At 40.5% G+C, this 21,557-nt stretch overlaps 1 protein-coding gene across 1 annotated transcript in view; it reads right to left on the minus strand.

Annotated features, from left to right (window-relative positions):
• The window catches only part of LOC138005850 (trichohyalin-like), a 57,308-nt gene that overhangs the window by 9,374 nt on the left and 26,377 nt on the right, over positions 1–21,557 (minus strand). The window contains exons 10-17 of the mRNA XM_068852024.1: positions 15,593–15,700; positions 13,112–13,711; positions 10,528–11,091; positions 9,305–9,862; positions 7,930–8,472; positions 3,858–4,310; positions 2,497–2,940; positions 577–1,005 (exon numbers count right to left, since the gene is read on the minus strand). Of these exons, the coding sequence (XP_068708125.1) occupies positions 577–1,005; positions 2,497–2,940; positions 3,858–4,310; positions 7,930–8,472; positions 9,305–9,862; positions 10,528–11,091; positions 13,112–13,711; positions 15,593–15,700 (3,699 nt within the window). The remainder of the gene's footprint in view (positions 1–576; positions 1,006–2,496; positions 2,941–3,857; positions 4,311–7,929; positions 8,473–9,304; positions 9,863–10,527; positions 11,092–13,111; positions 13,712–15,592; positions 15,701–21,557) is intronic.

Below are 21,557 nucleotides of genomic sequence, written 5' to 3' on the forward strand. Positions count from 1 at the left end.
ACATAGTACAGTTCTTTGTTCCCTTACTATGTTGTAATGTTGAGGCTGACTCGATAAGTGTATAAATTCATAAACCGATAAGATGGTAAGAAACGTTAAGATGTGTTGAGATGCGTAAGACAGAGCTGAAGGGAGGGTATCGGTGTTTTCAACCCCTTTTTGTAGGGTTGATAGGTGATTTAAACTAGGTAGAGTGTATATTCAGCCTAGGTAAAATGAGGACCAACAAATTCAGACTAGATTTGACCTACAATAAATACTCCACAAGCAGGGCATATAGCAGCCTGCTGATTTCCTGGAAACACGAAAGTGCACTCGATCTAATAATTGGATAAATTATCAGACTGAACAAAATAATGCTTATATCGAACTTAGGGTGATGTCATCAACCAACTGAAACTCAAGAAGCGTCTCTTACCAATCGCAAACAGCGCAGTGAATAAATCATAATAGTCAGTTGACTTGATTCTTATTCGTTGTGATTCAAGAGCGAATCAATCGCGGGATTACTTTTCAGATTCAATTAAAAGTCACCGAAACTCAAACCAACTGTTAATATATACGCTGTAATTTTACCTGACTCGTCTAAGCTTACGCCTGTAACGCATAAAGAGCTGCCATCCTTTCTTGTAAATACTTTTTTTGCGTCGCCTGTAAGAAACAAGCATCACGCGAGAGCGTCTTCTGAGTCTCTTCCGTCGTCTTCGTCGTATGCGTCGTCTTCTTCGTCGCTTTCTTCGCCGCAGCCTTCGGCGCAAACGTCTTCGTCGTCGTCTGTTAATGTACCTGCGTGTTATGGGTCTCTTCCAAGTTTTTCCAACCAATAGCCTTAAGCGACCGCTTGTGACTCGGAATTTTCTTAGTTTTCCTCCAAAACGAATACGATATTTTCCGCGGTAGAATCTCACGGACCGGAGGCGCCTACCAAATCGTAATTTTATTGGTCTGTTACTAAGCCAGCGGTAACGTCTTCCGTATTTGAATCCAATCTTACCATGGTCGAACCTGAAAAAAGACCAGTAAATCATGGAATGATTTTACACGACAATGATTATTATCTTTAAGAAGATTACGACATTTTTAATGTACGAACATCATCGTCAGTTACAGAATATTTGAAAACCGTTAGGACTATATGACAATTAGGCGAAACATGCATAATTAATTTGATTAAGTGACAAGAATTACATATTTGAGTGAGTTACAGAGTGTTTGAAAAAATGTAAAGCCTAAAGCGTAAGTGTCAGGTTGACGTGATGAACTTGTTGGTTTAAATTAGGCTGTTCCCAATTTGTATGCATAGCCTCCTTGAGTTTAAGTTGAAATTTAGTAGGGGCGGAATCAATGATTTCGAAACAATCCGCAGAGCAAGATTGACGACAACCTTCTGAGCTTAGTAAATGTTTGAAGATGTGTGGGGACTTGTCTGAAGAGAGATGTTCACGGACGCGTGTGGAAAAATGCTATATCGGCGAAAGTGGTCGTCATTTTTCCACACGATAACGAAGTAGAAAGTCATAATGTCGGAGGCAATCAAAAGATATAAAATTATTCTAAAAGGTACTTAATTCTAAATTCTAAAATGTACTTTTAGCAATGTTAATTCAATATTTCGACGAAACGATTTTCCGCAATTTGCCTTTATTCCAATATTTGCCCCCCAGGATAACACATGGCTAATTTGCATGACAATATGAAAACCAACATGGCGGCTATCGTGAATAAGGGCTATTACTAAAAGAAGTGTGAATAGTTTTAGAAGCCATATCAAAAACTCTTGCGTCGTGTTGGACCGGGGTCTTCAGACACCTTGAAACAATAAAAGCACTCGGTATCTGTTTCTCGGTGTCTGGAAACCCCGATCAAACACTCGCACTCGTTTTTGATATATTACGTATTAACTGACGATGATGTTCGTCATGGGCTCGATTCCTGCTCAAGTCTTTCTTTTTAATCACTTTCCTTCCCAGCTGGTTAAATCGCTTCCTTGACTTCGATGATTCATGATTTTCATAACAAATGTCTCAAGGGATTAGTATTACAACACTAATCTCAGCATGCAAAGGTACATAATTATTACAACGTACCCCGCTAATTCACGTCCACCGCCAACTATGTAAATCATACATTTTTGGCGGCTCATACCATCAACTTTAAGATTCAAAACATGTAAGGTAAACCGAACTTGAGAAAGAAAGAAACAAGAGAGCGTGAAATGAGACGAAACCTTATGTTTACAAAAAAATACACTGATTCGTAATCATGTAGGAAACAGTCTCGGGATCCACGTTTTTTTCTAGAAGAAAGGAATGCTTCCTTTCGTCATCTCCCGGCCAAGACAACTGGCTATCTTCAAACTCAAGGAAAATTGATTAACGATTACACTAGCAGCCGGCCTTTTAGGCCAAAATTGTCTCTTTTCGAGAAAGAAGAAACGCTGCAAATTCTCGGGGAGTGTTTTCTTTGTATAATGTTCTTTGGTCGTACTTCTCTTACCTTACTCTTCTCCAACTTCCACGATAGCGTGCTCGGAGATAGCTCAACCACCGATACACTGGAGTCCATTTTTTACCGTAATAGAATAGAAGAACGTTACGCTGCCGCCTTCGGCGCATGCGTCTTCGGTACCTTCGACGTCTTCTTCTTAGACGTCGTCTCCGTCGACGACGACGCCTGCGTCTCCACCTTCGCCGCGCTTGTCGTCCTCGCGGTTTGCTACTTAACACATTCCATCGTCGGCCGTAGCGAATCCGGAGACGACCTCTATTTAATCTGATTAGTCTGTAACGCCCGCTGACTTTGACCATAAGCCTTCTACGGTGCAAAGTAATATATTTCCATTGCTTGAAGCCCAAGCGGATTTTGAATCGTCTTTTTATTCGTCGTATGGTTTGGCGCTTTCCTCTGTACGTTGCTATGAAGTAACTGCCTCTTACTTGGCTGTGAAATAAACAATGTTCAACCAAAAATTCTTTACTAAGACAGATTAAAGAAAGAAATTGCTTTATGATGATTACATTTCATTGGAAGGTTTCAAACAAAACTGAAACGGCTAAAGGATAAGTGTACACCGATCCTCTTCATAGACCCATTTTTACTCATTACGAAAGTACAAATTTTTCATGTCGTTATTCAGATTATATTGAGTTTTGGAGGGAAACACTGCTGGGTTTCCAACAAAATGAAACTTTTAACATAGAAGATCGCTGGAAACGTCTTACGTACACAAAGACACACTGCTTACTTTAACTGTTGTTTAATTAAAGTTTTCGTTTCAAGGCATTTCAAACTGATCCTTCCAGTGCAAGATTTGCGTAATTGGCCACGTGAAAGTTGACCATAAAGCCATGCCTGAAAATTGATATATCGAACTCGGCCTATTGACAAAGCTGAGCTTGTACTGAAAGACAATCACTGAAAGACAATCTACTGAAAAACCAAATTAAAACCTGAGAAATAATGTTTGTAATTTTCAAAAAAAAGGGTTTGTAAAAGAAAAAAAATGAATTTTAGAATCGTTCATTTTCACTTTAAAGTTTCCCGGGGATACCATTTTGAATAATATTTGTGACGTAAAACAGATTAAAAGATTACCCTATTCTTCTGACACAAAGGGCTTTTGTAAAACAACAAACAAACCAAGACACAAACAAATTTGATTTTCAATGCTATTTCCTGCGGTTTTGGATTTTCTTTTTGGTGGAGTAAAAGTTCCCTTTAATGGTTGACCCAAAGTGTCGTTTTCATTTCAAGAAATTATGTCACACATTACTTCCTTAATGAATTCACTTGCTCTGTCTAAATTCCACCATAATTTCTTCAATTGGACTTTCTTAGCAAAGAGCTATGATATTTACCGGAATGTGATCCATCTTTCCCTGTATAACATCCTATACTCTCCACGCCACTTGACAATTCTTCTCCAACGCCCTCGTAACCTGAAACGAAGTATACTGCCTCTGAGACGACGAATGTAGCGTCGTCTACGTCTTCTACGCCTGCGTCGTAATCGCTTTCGCCATCGTTGCCTGCTTCTCCGCCCTATGCCGTATGGACGTCTCGGCCGCGGTTTCCTCACAGGCTTCGGCGTGGGTTTTTCTCGTACAGACTCGTAGTGGCTAGGGACAAGAACGACTACGTTTCCATTAGGGTGGATTTTTATCTGTTTTCTCTTTCCGTGTTTGTAAACAATGAGCTGACGTCCTTCTCTTCTGATCGGACGCCACTGTCCACGGAAACGTACTTCAGCTGCCTTATTCAATCTGTGCCATTTTCGTTTATACCGGATCGAGAGGATGCTGCCGCGACATCTGCGATAAAATCAGAGGGAAATGGACATGTAAACAGCAGCCCCCTTGATGTATATGTTTATTTATTCATTTATTTATTTATTCAACTTTAATTTTACAGATCTTAACAAACTATACAAATTGAAGATAAATTAACAATTAAAATAAATAAAAAATGTAACTTTTTGATACAAGACCAGAATAAATAGGTCAGTTTATACAGAATACGAGGATTCCTTATAAAAATAAACTGCCTCAATGTAGCTTAAATAGTATAAAATATCACGACAATACGTTAATTTATTAATTATAAGAATCTATCCTTATCTATCCCTATCCTTATCCTTATCTATCCTTATTTATTTATCCTTTATTTATGTTGCCGGTAAAATCCGTTTTCAGGTTGAATCCGTTTTTACCAAGGTTAACTTGGTGATCCTCATTTTACCTAGGTTGAATACGCATTCAGTTGAATTGAAGAAATTTTTTTTGCAGCCTAAATACGCCCCTAAATTAAGCATAGAGAAAAAATTAGGGTCAGGTTTGGATTAGTTTTAGTTATAAGAAATGGATATCAATTGACTCATTATACAAAAGTAAATAAGGAAAACTGAGAACTGTGCTGGGTTGAGCATGTTCGTCGTTGTAGTGTAGTGGTGAAGACACGGGACTATGTACGGATCTGGAGGGTCCATAGGACAGTTCTTTGTTCCCTTACTATGTTGTAATGTTGAGACTGAATGGATAAGTGTATGAAAACAGAAACCGATAAGATGATACGAAAGGCTTAAGAAGATGCGTTGAGACGAGTAAGACAGAGCTTGAGGGATGGTATACGTGTTTTCAATTTATTTATAGGGGTTGATTAGGTAGAGTGCATATTCAACCTACGTAAAATAAGGATCGCCAATTTAAAAAAGATAAGAACGGATTCAATCTGAGAACAGATTTTACCGGCAACATATATACCATGAACAAAAAGTCTCAGTAAAAAAAAAACCTACTTTTGTCGGCATCCCCAATAGAAGGAGAGCGTTTTCCTTTCACCCCTACCCTTACCTCCAAACAATCATTGGGAACGTACTTAATTAAGCAACGACAACGGCGAGGGCAACAAGAACGTCACAAATTTGCATATTTAGTGAGCAAAAACAATAGCTTTGCACGCTCTGCACGTGCGTTTTTCACGTTTGTCCGATTCTTTGCCGTCGTCTGCAAAACAACAACGTCAAAACGCTAAATTTGAGGTTTTATAAAGAACGTCAGCACCTGAGGAAAAATTTTAATATTCTGCCCTAAATTAAGTGCCGTTCCGACCAGTGTCATTTAAGAGAAAATACCACACCCTCGTTATATTAAAAAGGTTGCAATAGTCACCAAGCGATTAAAATAACGCGAATATATAGTTTGAGATAACGTTCTCGTTGCCGTCGCCGTTGTCGTTGCTTAAGCTCACTAATGACGTGGATTGGTAGTAGGGGAGGTTCAATATTATGGGAGTTGATTAAGGGAGACTGGGTCAACACTAGTTTCCATCCATCAAACTGACATTGGACATTTCGTAACAATTACACGACGCAATATCCCATGTTAATATTGACAAGCTTACCGCTCTAAAAAGAATGAAAACAGGTGGAATTACAGCTTTAGTTAAACACGAAATAGCGTTTCTAAGCTATGCCGCGCTGATCTACAATATTTAGGTCTAAAAACCCCGTTGAAGACGGTTAACTTTCAATTGTTTTGCTGGGTACTACTATTTCAATACTCTAAAAAATTCGATTTTCCGGAAGGTTGTCTCGTTAGTCTAGTGGATATCGGAAACTGTAAGGTGAAGCCATCGATCCGGGTTCAACTCTTTGCCTCGCCTATTGTGAATCTTCTCAGCTTGTTTAAAATCTTTGTTTCGTTGAAGTAGATTTGAAGTCTAAAGTAGACTGTACGTCGTATAAGTTGAATAAAAAGGGAAATGTCAGTTTGAGGGATGGAAAGAAGTGATGACCGGAAGACTGAGGAAGGGACGGTGGCTTTACTTTATACACCTTATTACAAAATGGCCGCCATTTAAATATTCTTTTGTTTTTATTCAAATTAGCCCTTGATGCCTCGTTCTTAAGCTTAAAATTCAAAAGAATATTTTATCTTGAACGAGGCAACAAGGGCCAATTTGTATCCGCATAAATCAGCGGCCATTTTGGAATAAGGTGTTGTTGAAGCAAATAGAGTGCTTCTCAATTGAGTGTCGAAAGTAATTAGATAATTGCTTTGGTTTTGCATTACTTCAATCAGTGATTGGTTCAAAGTTCTCGCGCCAATTTTTCAACCAATCAGAAGTGAAACCAAAACCAATCGTGGCTCGCGCGTGCACATTTTCCCGTGCTTTGTGTCAGCCACGTGTGATTACTTCGAGTTTTGATTGGTTTACTGGATTGTCTCCGTCCTTTTTGATTGGCCAAAGTAATTACTTTGGTTTTGGTTTTACGACACTCATTTGAAAACCGCTCTAAATAACGCATTTTGCATCAACTGCCAAATTTGATGAAGTGAATGTATAAATGTGAAGTTTGGGTTGCATTAAATGTACATATTTGAAGTGCTTCCTGTTGAAACCGTCTGAATTTTTCGAAGACCTTAGACAGCAATGACCATAACCAGGTTGCTGACCAGCGGTTTTCGTTAAAACAATGGTTTGCTAAGTGTTCTCAGTCTCGCGGGCTCAAAATACCTGGTTGTGGTCATTGTTATTTAAGGTTTTTCATTTTTTTTTTTATAGAAGGGTTTTCCATGTGACGTCATCGCGGCCATGTTGGTGGACGAAAACAAGAGATCTCTCATTAGATTCTTTTGTTCCGACCACCAGAAGTCGTGCATTTCCCTATTTTATTGGCGTCCCTAGAGGTTGGTTGAAAACGTCCTATGTGAGACAATTAGGCCCGTTTTAAACGTCGCATTTTACATATGCCGAATCAAATGCAAATGAGAAATCTGCGGATCTCGAGATACTCGGGTTTCCCATAGAAGGTGCTTACTAATAAGGTGATATTTTTCCATGCTTTGATATTATGCGGAGAAAGCTGAACTTAGCAAGTGCTCTTGTTATCCAAAATGAAAATTGAGGGTAACCATGCATTTTTCAGGGATATTTAAGCTTCAATCTTAAAAAGAACGCCATACATTGCTTTGTATTTTAAAGCCTCTTATAAATATTGTGGATTAATTATCTTTGAAAAATGTGTGGTTACTCCCAATTTTCTTTTTGGATTTCAATAACACTTGTTAAGATCTGCTTTTCCTGTATATTCATAAACGGCACAAAAATACCTTTGAATTAGCAGGCACCGTCCTTAATCTCACCCTGATACAAGGAATACACCTTATTCCAAAATGGCCGCTGATTTATGCGGATACAAATTGGCCCTTGTTGCCTCGTTCAAGATAAAATATTCTTTTGAATTTTAAGCTTAAGAACGAGGCATCAAGGGCTTATTTGAATAAAAACAAAAGAATATTTAAATGGCGGTCATTTGGAATAAGGTGTATATTTCTGCACGTAACTTTGCTTATTTTGTGATCGTTGAAATTCTCGTGTTATAGACATATGAAACGCAAAAATCTTGAAATTAGGGCGAGGTATGTTTACCTTATTTGTCTCCAGTGGTTCTTATACTTAGTTCTCAGACGCCCTCGTATCCGGTAGCCCTCAAACCACCGCCCGTTGTAATAGAAGCGAATTAGGCTGGGACGTTTTGGTCTCCCAAATATTTTTCTCCTTCTGCGATACCATCCGCGGTGCTTTCGTCTTTTCCTCCTTCGTCTCCTAATTCTTCTGTACCTTCTCCTACGTCGTCTTCGCTGTCTCCTCCTCCGTCGTCGAATTCGCCTTCTTTGTCTTCTTCTTCTTCGTCGTATCCTTATTTTTCGTCTGCGCTCTCGTCTGCGCCATGACACTCTTCTGCGACGGGGCTTCAAGGAAATCCATGTCCGCCTTATTCTCTTCCTTACTATTCCCTTTGTAAAGAGTAGTTGGGTTTGTCTTCCATGACTTTTGTAGACGAACTGTTTCCTTCTATTCACGGTAACTCTGTGCCATTTCCCGGTCCATATCGAGATGCGCTTGTTTGGTCTACGTAGCCTTCTCCACCCGCGGTGTGGGCGCCTTATTTTGATCTGACCAAACGTGACCCTAAATTTAAAAAATAAAGGTGAAATATGTAACACCACGACACGAAGTTTTCTGAATAAAGGCAAAGATGAAGTGTCGGTGCTTCAAAAGGAAAATAAAATCTTCCAAAGAAACCAAACCTAGGTTACAATACTTGTCAAAACCAGCTACCTTAGAAAGTAAAAGGGCAACGACTTTGTTGGTGAAATAGGGCGGTTTTTTTTTTGTTAGTAATTTAAGGTTGTGTAATGTATTGTAATTAATATGTGGAATGTTAGATGTGTAAGGCATTTAATATCGTTAGTATTATAAACAATGTTATTTTGTAGTGTCCGTATTTTTGTAATAAAATGTATTTAATAAATAACAATAATAAATAATAATAATAATAATAATAATAATTATAACAATAATAATAAAGAAATAATGCGTTTTCAAAAGAGAATTCACGAGTATCGATGCACGGGTTCGATAGACGTTTGTGCTCGATGTGGACTGAATTGTCAATATCGCTCATCGCAAAATATGCACACATGGCCATTTTCATGCTTGCATGCTCTCTTTTTGAGAAAAAGACAAAATATCAAATCTCCTGAGTACTGCTTGATCTCTACTGGGAAATAAAACGTTCGAGCTAATCAGGTCTATCAAAGCGTTCTACCAAAGAGTTTAAATTCATCTTCCCCCTACACTTTTCCCTTCTACCCAATCCAACTGATAGACTTCTTTACCATGAATCGTGTGTGGTTTTTTTTTCCAAAATAATATTAAGCCGCGTGACCGTGCTCAAGGGATTTGTCACCTGATCTCAAATGGTAAATGTGAAATCTGATCCAAAGAGGTGCATTTTTACCTGATAAAAGGCTGTTCTCTTCGGAGTGAAATGATCAGTCGATGTCCTTTTCTTATGACACTTCTCCATGCACGATGATAGTACACTCGCATGACGCTTCGTTGCCGCCGCCTTCGCAACCTTCGCGTGCGTCGACTCAACCTCCTCCTTCGTCTTCGTCTTCTTCTTGATCGTCGACGCCTTCTTCTAAGTCTTCTCCTCTTTCGATTAATCTTTTGCTGCCGCCTTCTCTGCCTGTTTCTTTGCCGCCTTCGTTGTCTCCGTAGTCGCCGTATAAGTCGTCTCCGTCGTCGAATGATTCTTCTTGTTCTTCTTCCACGCCTCCCTCGTCCTCTAAATGATCTCGTTCTCCTTCGCAGACCGAATCGCCCCCTGCGCAACCTAAGCCCAACGTTACGAAGATGATAGCGTACCGACAATCCCTTTTTCCTGGGGACAAGTCGTCTCCACGTTCTCTTTCCGCTGAACAGCATCTCGAGGCGAAATGTAGCTGAAGGCACCCCGTGCCACCGTCTTCGTCTTCCCCTTAAAATCCATCTACCGCGCCTAGGGCTCCATCTACCAAAACACAAATACGTTTCTACTTCACTATTATTTATTTAATACAAATGAGGCAACTGTGGGTTTTTGGTATGATGTACCAGTGAGTGGTAGATTGGTAGCCTGGACTATATTGCTGTATTTTGTACGTGGACTGGATGGGTTTTAACAATGAACAACATCGTAGCTCAAATGCCGCGCTAAATGGCCTTTCGCTTTCAAGCAGTTTACGACGAATCTTCAAAGAGTTAGCCCATTGGTACTGAAGTGAAGTGCGTTCGAACAACACAGTAATGTATCCAGTAACAGTTGTGAACATCTGTGAACAGCGGCTAATTGAGTCTTATCAATATAAAAATCACACTCAAAATTCGAACAAGTTGAGCCGAGCAGCCATTCATGGAAGACTGTCAAGAATGCAAGAATTATGATTCACTTTTTTCATTAAACAACAAAGAAAGATATATTTAAAAAAACTATGATTTTTTAAAAATTCACTCACTTTGATAGAAACTGATCGCAACGAAATCATAGGTATGCGACAACACTTCTGACGACAGAGGGGGTTAAGATGATCGCCCCTTTATGATGCCCCATTGCCTTTTTATTCTCCATCGAGTGCGAAGTACATTCCATATCTTTTCATTCCAGTGCAACTTCATTTTGTTTTACGTTTTACTCACCTAATTCTTTGTTCTCCTTTTCTGGATTGGAATCGCAAATATCCGTTTCTTGGGGAAGCTCCTCGAACTCGTCCGTTGTAGATCACTCGAAGCTTGTATCTTGGAAGCCTTCGAGGCCAGCCTGTTGGTCGCCCACGTCTTCTCTTTCTCAGCAGTTTTCGCTGCCTTCTTCGGCGTCTCTTCATTCGTTTGTATTTCCTTTGCCGTTGTCTCTTTCGCCTCCTTAGTCGTTGTCGCCTTCTTCTTCGACGTCGTCTTCTTCGTCTACGAAGTCTTCTGCTTCTCCTGCGTTGTCTTCTACGTCTCCTTCTAAGTCGTCTCTTGCGCCTTCTGTTGTATCCACGCTTTCGAGGTACAATTTTCTTCCATCTTCTTCGTGCCCGCACTTGAACATATCCTCTCCCAAGTCTGATCTCGCGGTTCCTTGCAAGGTAATTCACGCGTAATTTTCCATTAATTACTTTAAGGTTTTTCCATCTCTTGCCGATGAGAACGTTACCTCCAAACCTTCTTATTACCTTCCAATGTCTTCCTGGGTGCCACCAAACCCTTCCCCGCATGCTCCTAACAAACCAGAAAAAAAAACAGTGAAATTTTCCTTGAAGATAACTTGGAAGGCGGAATAATCTACCAGATCTGGCAGTGTACAGGGACCTCGGTTTTTGTTTTACAAAAGTAACGAGCCTTTACTGAGGGGTGAGGTCTTTGGTTAACGGGTAGTTACGACACTCATTGCCGGCAGCACTGGTCGCTGCAAGAGCTGCCGGCGGAAATGCTTGGCCCCATACCATTCATCAAACTACTAGCTCCACTGGAGCTAATCGCCGTGCAACTCTGGGAGAAAAGAAGCTAAAGAGGAAAACCAGTTGTCAAGCTGTGCCCAGCGTAGTCCAGACATTTCCTTGCAGCCGCTTCGAAAGGACCTACCGGTCTTGAATTGGCCTTGTGAGCCATCAACATACTTTCAGTACGAAAGGAAAGAATTGTCTTGACTCAAGAGAAAATGAGGGGACAGAGAGGGAGGCTCCCGGTCCAGCCTTTGGGATATGTCATGTCCACGAAAGTTATTTTTAGACGAGCGGAAGTCTTCCGAGACGTCCGCACGCAGGCCAACCTCGGTCCGATGTTTGAAAGAAAATAAATATTCATCAGCCTTCCACGTGCGCCGTCATTTTCTCTTTTCACTAAGAACCTGAGAGCGAGGCAAGACTGCATGCGGACGTCTCGGAAGACAGACGTCCGCTGGAACAAAGACTTCCGCTGGTCTAAAAATAACTTTCGTGGACATAACATATCCCGGCCAACGCCCTGAGCCTCCCTCTCTGTCCCCTCATTTTCTCTTGCTTGACTTCAATCAATCTTTTACTTAGAAGTGAACGTCGGCAACAAAGGCTACGGTTCACGTCAAACTCTGCTTTCTATTAACGAGATAAATGATCGCTGCTAATACTGGGAGATTTAAAAGAACACAGTCCAAAATTGCCTTAAAAGCCTTTCGGGCGGAACAATTGCACGACAAATCAGTGCGAAGAAGATTGAAAGTATATTAAGGCCCGGGCAAGCGGCTTCGACATTTGCTGCAACATTCGTTCGATTTTGTTGCACAGCGACGTTGAAACCGTAGAGTGCACGAATTTTCAACCGGTAGAAAATCAAGTCGTCCAGTATCGTTTGAATGTAGCCATAGTTTTAGTATAATTCGCCTACAATGTACCTCGTGAACGAGATAGAATAATCGCAGTAGAGTTAGGATTGTGTAAAGTCACATTTTGAGGAGACTTTTTCGACGACGTCGCCGTCGTAGATCTGAAAACCACTATGGGCTTGTGCTGCTGCGGTGTTCCCCCCCCCCCCCCCCTTGTATCAATTTGTTGGCTTTATGTATTGCTTGCGAAGCTAGAGCGGTTTTTAATTGAGTGTCGAAAGTAATTAGCGAAGTGCTTTGGTTTATGATTACTTCACTCAATGATTGGTTCAAATTTCTCGCGCCACTTTTTCAATCAATCAGAAGTGAAACCAAAACCAATCGTGGCTCGCGCGTGCCCATTTTCCCGCGCTTTGTGTCAGCTACAAGTAATTACTTCGAGTTTTGATTGGTTTACGGGATTGTCTCCGTCCCTTTTGATTGGCCAAAGTAATTACTTCGGTTTTGGTTTTACGATACTCGATTGAAACTCACTCTAATAAAAAAAAGACAGACAAATAAAATGAACTCCCTATAAATATGCCTAGAGCGAGAACGCCCCCGCGTTGGAACCAGAGGTAAGAGAGAGAGAGTTCCTGTGCGCCATGATAATCATCTGAAATTTTGTTTTTAGATTACGCTCATGCTGCGAGGGTTATTTTATCGGTCGTTCCCGTGTCCGCGTTCATTCTAACTGATCAATGAAGTGTCATTCTTGAGCACAGAGAAGTAATTATACATTTCAAATAATTTCCTTCAGAATAAGCAATACTTAAATTTCCTATGCGGCGCAATAACATTAGGTGGCACAGTCCTTAAATGAGAGTGATACTTGTGCTATTCAGCTTTTAAATTCAATACATACGTTTTGGAAAGCAAAGAACTTTTCACTAAACGTACCTTATTTGTATTGGACGGCGACCATACAGCACGTAGAGCCTGCGATTCTTGGGGAATACTCTTCTAACTCTATTGAAGATTTTGATTTTCAGAATGCTGTTACGCAGTCGCCTTCTCTGACAGCGCATTCGCCTTCGCTGTCGACGTCTTCTTCTTCGTCGTCGTCTCCTAATCCTTCTCCTCAATCGCCTTTTTCTTCTCATTCTCCTTCTCCTTCTTTTAGCTCGAATGTTTCTTCTTCGCCTTCGTGCTCGTCTACGTCTTCTCCTAGCTCTTCGCCTTTGCCTCAGACGACGTCTGATCCGTTTACCAACTCGCCTTCTTCCTCGCCTGAATCTTCCAACTCGCCTTCCAAATCTACGAACACTTGGGAGTCGCAATAATGTTTTCCACCGACCTAAAGGTTTATATTTGACTTGTCTTCGCCCTATTTTAAGTGGCACTCGTCGCCTCCTATTGTAGATAACTAGACTTCGCTGTTTTCTGCTGTAATAAGCAAGTCTCCATCTCCGGCCCCTTTGGACCATTATTCTTGTCTTGCTTGGTAAAAGCTTCCATATCCTTTTGCGTAGAATCTGAACTCGACCGTTAGGGTAAAACCTGGAAAAGGCCAACAGAGTAATTCGTTCAGACAGCTGAACCTCTAAGTATTGCTGCACCTTATTTAGCACCCAATCTGTTGAGCAGAAACTTTCTCCCATATGTATTTAACAACCATTCACTTAAGTGGAGGTGGCTAGTGGTGGATATTAAGTCACCGACACTGAGGTGTCGTAGGTGAATAGTTCTTTTAGAATAGACTAAAACAGTGGGATAATATAGCACAAAAAGATGATTTTAACTCATTTATTCCTGCAAAGATCGCAACATTTTCGGGCGCAAATTCCGCGCGAATTGCTTGAAAGTGAATAGCAAAGGATATCCGGAGTTTGAGTAGCCAATCAGCGCGCGCGTTCAACGCTATCCACTGTTTTAATATATACTAAATATATATACTCTGCTGTATCTGTCAACGGAAAACATTTAAATTCAGTTAGGCTGTCTCCGCTAGATCAGATCAAACAAATGCCCATGGACCAATTACGGGGGTAATCGCTGTGTTGTTGTTTAGAAAGAATTTGAAAAAATATCAAATATTGGGAGAACTACGCAACGATGCAAGCCATGACAACAGTTTTAGCATGACTTAAGATTGGTCTTTTAAATTGACTTAAATTGTTTTCGTGTCTGTTTGTTGTTTCCGGCATTCGTACGCTTCAACTATCTTACTAAAAAAAAAAGTAGATTAAATAAGTTCTCTTCCGCAATTGTAAGCTAAGGTAGTAGTTTGTTAGTTTGATTCAAGTAGTTCAAGTATCGTATCGTGAGAGGTATGTTATAGGCCAGTAGGGTCATGTGCAAAAACATTTTCTATTGTTGCATTTGTTTAACAAGACGAATTGCAACCCCCCCCCTCCCCCTCCCCCAGTAGTAGAGTTGGCATAAAATACTCATTGACAAAGGAAAGGAAAAGGAAAGGAGCTTTATGTAAGTGTCCAGTCTGCTAGTGCTGGAACACTAATTGGGGACACTAAACTGAAATCAACAAATTAACGCAAATCAATTTTTCTCATTCGGTTCCTCGCATATTTCCCTTTTTGTGGCTTAGAAAAATACTACGAAATTCCCGAAATATCAAGCATCATTATGGACTAAACTGAAGAATACCCGTCCACAAGTTTGCATATGAATGAAGTGTATTGTTATATGCCTCGTTCTTCAAAGAATGCCACAGTAAGAACACGATAGTGGTCCGGTTTTATGCTGTTTCTATAAAAACGTTAAATAAAACGATTTTATAAATTAATTACGATAGTACGCGCACTCTCATTGGTCAAGAGCTGTGTTTCGATGAGAGAATGTAATCTCATCATAAATTTTGATTGGTTATGTGTTGTCAGACGCGCGTTTTGATTGTCTGGTAGGAAATATGAGCGTGTATCAAGAAAATATGTTTCAATCAAGAAGTAAAAAAAAAAGCACTTTCCTTCATTTGTCGAATTATTTTTTAGAAATATTTTATAAAAGCAACAGAGACCTTTTTCCGTGTTTACATAGCCTCATCTTAACACTCGGGGAGTTAAGAGAATTCTCGACAGTTATGCAAACCCTCGACTGCGTCTCGGGTTTGCATATCTGTCTCGAATTCTCCCAACTCCCCCTCGCACTTAGATGAGGCTATGCTAACATGGAAAAAGTCCTCTATTGCTTAAGTACTCGACACAAAGAAACTAATCTCTCATTATGAGGGTAACGTCTAGGCATCACATCTAGCCTGCATCGGACCGTTCGGACGATGAGTAATCGACTGCCCTGAAACCAGGATGAAACTGGCATAGAACTTGAGATTAATCATCGGTTGTGTTAGACCAAGACCAAAAAGATGGTTGAATGATACGACAACCAAGATAAACATCACAATGGTTGAATTAATTACCACACCTTAATCGGGTAGGCCCTCTTCCATAGTTGAATCTGAGGCCTCTTTGGCGATATACTTTTCTCCATACTTTCCTATACCGGATCTTTATCACACAGCGAGGTCTTCGTCTACGGCCCCATTTTCTTGGTCTCCTTCGCCATCCAAACAACTTTCTTCCTTTCCTTTGTCGCCTCCTCCGGCGGTTTCTCCTTCGCCTCCTTCGTCGACGTCTCTTTCTCCTTTCCCGCCTTCTTTGTTTTCGTCTTCGTCTTCTTCTCCTTTGTCTTCTTCTCTTTCTTCTGCGCAATCTCCTTCTCCTTCTTATTCGTAGACGTCTTTGCCTAGATATTCTTCGTTGCCCATATCTGATTTTTCGTCTTCCAATTCTTATTATGACGTCTCCAGAGGGTCTGATTGTCAAGGGCCTTTTTCGTCTTCGGTATCTCACAAATAACCCTTGACGCGGGGTAAAGAGAACCCTTCGCCAATATTTTTTGAAATACACTTGTGCTTTACGCAGATTAAGTCTCTTTCTCCTCCCGAGTTTCAGTTGCGCTTTTCTTCGGTAAAAACTGAAATGAAACGTCATTGAATTATTATCAATACCGACAGTTTCCAAACAACTAGTTTATCATCTTCCCAAGGGCGCATTCGACATCAAACATCAATAATTGCCCTAATCGGCTAACTCAATGTTGTACCCAATTCAAATCTCCCGGGATTAAGATTCTTTGTGTGTTGTATTTGCATGATAATGTAGCATTCATATGTAAATGATATGGAAATACCTGGAACAAAACGTTTTATTCCCAAAGGGTTTGAATTGGGTACAACATTGAGTTAGCCGATTAGGTCTATTGCATTAGTGACCAGGTCAAGTCAATAAACAGGGGTCCGTTTCCGTCGGAAAGTTCCAAACCTTCTCGGGCCTTTTTCGGGGAGTCACAATCCCTTATGTATCTCGAAAACGGGTAGGTTCTTCAGATTTGTCCAGAAATGCCACGAGGATTTAATAAGCTTCACCAAGTGTCCCTTTGCTCTTCATCACTCGTGTGTCGGAATACAGACAATAAACATTACAAAGTGTCTCCCAAATGCTGCTTCTCAAGTAAGGATAAACTGCTGCATTTATCCTAGGCTAAAAATACGTTAACCTTAACCTTTACCTTATTGTTGTTCGGAGACTGGAAGTGACCTCGTTGGATGTGAAAATTAGGCGTGCATCTAATTAGCAGCACTTCTGGACATAAGTGAGGTTTTTCAAACTTCACAATCCTTTTGCGCTTGAAAACATGTCAAAAGACGAGCTTTCCAGAACAATCAGATGGCAGATTCACAAATGGCTTTTCAGGCCTGAATAGTTCTCGGGGCTTTCGAAAAACGGACCGACCCTAGACTTGTGAATGGCAACGAGGCTGGAAGTGACCTTGTTATGATGTAAACTTTACTGCATGCAAATCAAGCTGATATTAAGCTATCGTGCATTAACTTTAAAAAATCAGCGATTTTCCTATCCAAACGAGGTCAGCTCTAGCCTCGATTTTGCACACACACTGTACAATGATTTCTGCGCGATGCGTTGCCCAAGATATTGCTAAGTAGTGGCCCAACATATTGGGAGACGGTGTTTGATGCCCAATTAAAACATTTAAAGCAAATACGAGTAGCTTACTATTGAACGAAAATGTCCGAAGATCTCCAGTGAAAGGCATATGATAAGACCATTTGTCGGAAACTATGTTTCAGTTGGTTCAAACCAACAGGACTTTTGCTCTACCTTTGACAAATTGTTTTGGTTCAATTCCTTTTTTGAGGACCTTCCATGGTTTTACCGCCCTTTCTGGAACAGTAGTATTTTAACGTTAAGCACAGGATTATTTTCAACACCTTCTTATCATTATGCAACGGCTACCCCAATCTGAATTTTCCATCAAAGAACAAGTACCGGTCATTTTAAGTGCAACGCCATGACAGCATTAACATGTGTTTGCCTTTACCTCAATGAACGAAGCCGTCGTTTGTAAAGAATTTCCAGGTGTCTTCTTCTCCTAATTACTGTATACTTCCTTCCTCGGACATAAACGCGTATTCTACTTAGGCGACTTCGTCTACGTAGTCGTCGTATTCGACGTCTCCTCCTTCGCTTTTGCTGTCTTCTCCGCCTCCTTCGTTGCCGTCTCTTTCTTCGACGTCTGCGTCTATATCTTCTTTTTCGTCTTAGCAGCCTTCGTCTCCGTCGACGTCGTCTAACTCCTCTGCGTCTACCTCTTTGTCCTAGTAGAATCCATTTTCCACGTTTTATTATGCCAATTCTTGTAGGCGTTATTCGAAGTGGCAAGCGTCGTCTATGCACTAACACATTCCACCTTCCTTTATAAACACGTACTTTGTTCCATTTTCCTTTCACTCGAACTCTGATTTCTTTTCTTACAGGAGCCACGAAGCGCCATCTTCGTTCACTTGGCTTTTTGACGTAAACTCGTTGATTTCCACGAATTCTGTAAACACAAAAAAACACTGGTTAAGGAGATATCAGAGCGAGCTAGGAGGAGTGTTCGTTTCTTCTGCTAAGAATTTTGTAGTTTGTACAGTACACTGATAACCGCTCCAGAATCATTAGTCGGTCGTTGCTATAGGCAGTCTTTTGGAAAAACGGTGTGGTTTGTGTATGGTCAGGGCTTAAACTGCTAACAAAAACAACAAGAAAGAAATACATCGAGTTTCATAATCATCTCCACATATTAACTATCTTTCAAGGTAAACTATCCACGAAGACAAAAAAAAACTAAACCTTTATAATTCTAATTTGACGGCCTTTACAAGATAATTAAAAAATCCGTCTGCTTTCTTCATCACATTTCTCTTCTAGAGATATTCACTTTTTTTAATAATAACCTTTTTTATTTTTTCTCAATGCGTGAGCGGGCGGAATTCAACAAATCCTGCAATCTGATCGGTTCCGGGAGCCAGGGGAATCTTCTCATCCGGCCCGCTCACGGCGGGCGGAATCCTAGCCCTGGTTGCGTGAGCTTGGGTGATGACCTTAAATTTCCATTTCTTTTTTAACACCGAATCCGTTTACATTCAGAAGTTACCTTTTTATTAGACAAGAGGTCTGAAAATATAATTCAAATAAAAGTATTTCTCTTTGAAACGTTCAGTTTGTAAGTCGCATTAATACTAAATTCGCTATCAAGCGCGGTGCGAGTCAACAATTAAAAAGTTGTTTCAGAGAGGAAGAGAGAGAGAGGAAAAAAATAATAAGTTATTTACCAACTAAGGGTCGGTCCGTATAGCAAAAAATTTTGACCTCGGTCTCGTCCGACCACTCTTTGGATACGGAACCCACAATGGTGTGGGCCCCTCAGACGAAGGAGAAGATTCGACAAGTTGTGCGGATCCAGAGACGAGCTACCAAATTCATGCTAGGGCTACCGTTCCGCTGTGAATAAGCTTACAAGGACAGACTTTTAAAACTGAACTTATTGCCATTAACATACTGGCATGAGTATTTAGACTTGATTTTCTTTTTTAAGATAGTTAACGGGCTTCTTGACTTTGAGCAATCAGTTTCACCTAAAATTCGCTCTGCCCGGCCTACTAGATCTACAATTTCTTCAGCTTCAGTGTAATTTCTCAACGGTAAATGTAAAACCACCTTTTTACAAAAGTGTTTTTTGGTCAGATCAACCCGCATACGGAAAGCTCTAACTAACTGTCTGGATAGTAGTAGCTACTCTGATATTGCCTCTTTTCCTGATGCTTTACTTCATTATTTCTTCACTGCTCCTTTTGTAAATTATTACCCTGAAACACCGAAAACGTGGAAATCTATCTGCCCAAATTGCAACACAGCCAGAAGCCTTGCTACAAATATCACATGCTGTTACTAAGTGTTAATTATTCATCACTTATTCTTAAAGTGCCCCTGTGATCAAAAAAACCACTTCCTTTTTTCCTTCAGATTTTGAAAGTGTGTTTGCTTAACACCTGACTGGGAAAATTTTGAGCTTTAATTTTTATCCAAAGGCCGTTTACTTTGAGTGTAAGTTTTGGATTTCACGGTCCGCCATTACTCACGTTCAAAACTGACCGATTGGACCTCAGGGGTTGGATCCAGGGAAAAGTGACGTCAGAGGCTCACTAGCTTAAATTTCAGCGTGTGAACGCAGCTTATTATATATACAAAGCGTGAGTTTAAAAGTCTGAAAGCCCAAAACCCCCGTGCTGCATATTAATTCTGCGGCGTACACACGTATTGCATTCTTAAACTAGTGAGCCTTTAACGTCATTTTCTCCTCGATCCAGCTCTCTCAAGAACATAATGTTAGTAATGGCGGACCATTAATAGGAAAATTACAGTTAAAATAAAGAGGTGTCTTCTTGAAATCAAGGCTTAAAACGTGGGTCACTTAGTGTTTTGTTAAGATAGTTTTCAAATCCAAAGAAAATATGAATTGATTTTTTTGGTCACAGGGGCACTTTAAGTTTTTATTTGTAATGTAAATTCGTCCGTTTTAAAGCCCGGGTCCGCAGTAATTGGCCCTAGCTGTTGCGGTATACCTGTCCATGTATCTATTTGTATTTTCAGTTTGTTTGTTTTCTTTTTTTGTTTTTTCAGTTCTCTGTTACGTCATTGTATTCTTGTAGTGTTTTGGACAAAGCTAATATAAAAAATAAATAATTAAATAAGCTGCCCTCGGCCTCGGTCACAGTTTTTTGCTTATACGGACCTCCCAGCTGGAAATAACACATATATAGATAATAGATAGATAGATAGATAGATAGAAAGATAGAGCGATAGATAGATCAGTAGTAAACAAATCAAAATAACTACAGTTATACAATGGGCATCAGTTTTGAGCCCGGCCGTATAAGTGAATATAGCTTATAAGGACAACGACATACTTGGTCAATTTAAGGGAACTTTCATTTAGAGTCCTTTTACTACCTAAGGAAGGACTACCTTACCTAAATGGCCGATTTTTTTTTTCCGTACTCAAAGAGATATGAACGGACGCCTCGCTTAATCAGCCGTCGAAGTCGCCCTCTGTCCACAAAGCCCAAAGGACGGCGACGTATTCGATGTAACAATCTTAGCCTGTATGCTGCGGCGTCTTCGGAGCCTTCTTCGCAGTCTTCTTTGTCTCCTTCTTTCGCCTTTGCATGCTTATTCTGCGTCTTCTTCTTCGTAATTCTTGACGTGTTCTTCGTAAACCACGGTAACGAAGCCCTGTCATACGACGCCCGGCGTCTTCTCCTTCGTCTCCTTCGCCTTTGTCGCCTTCGTCTTCTTCTCTTCTTCTTCGCCGTCTTTTCCTCCTCCTCTTCTGTCTCCTTCGTCGCCGCATCCTCCTCATATCCTTCTCCCTCTTTTTTGAGGTCTTGGAAGCCATCTCCAAAACGTCCCCTCTGAATTTGCACTCTTCGATGAAATATTCTTATTTTACTTGGCCGCTCGCCTCGGCGGTAACAACATATGGTTATGTCCTCTGTGAATGACTCGGCGCCAATACTTTTTGATAAGTACTCTTTGAATCCGCAATGTTTTATGACCTCGTACCGGAATCCGTAGGGAGATTTTCTGTTGACAGAAGCAAAATTACATTACTTTTCCTCTTTTCTTTGAAGTGTAAAAGAGACATTGAAAACCCTTATTGAATCATGGTTAGCATGCAAAGACGAGTGGGGTGACAAAACGTAGGATGGACATTTGCTCTCTGTTAATTAAGATGTGCATCCGGTGATTTAAAAAGATGTCTTTCACAAATTGTAGACCGGTATAGGTTTGCGTTATTTGTAATTTAATTCTTATAACCACTTCTCCCCTAAAGACACCCAGCACCGAGGATATCCGCAATTGATCGATTTAAGAACTTTTGACCGATCCAACAGCAAAATCGGTAATTTTCTAAGAACTCCAATCTTTCCATTGGGACATTTTCCTTGGAAGGCTTTAGCTGCAATAACGGGTTTTTGATGCAA

The sequence above is a fragment of the Montipora foliosa genome, chromosome 6, assembly GCF_036669935.1.
Source record: "Montipora foliosa isolate CH-2021 chromosome 6, ASM3666993v2, whole genome shotgun sequence".
Lineage (NCBI taxonomy): Eukaryota > Metazoa > Cnidaria > Anthozoa > Scleractinia > Acroporidae > Montipora > Montipora foliosa.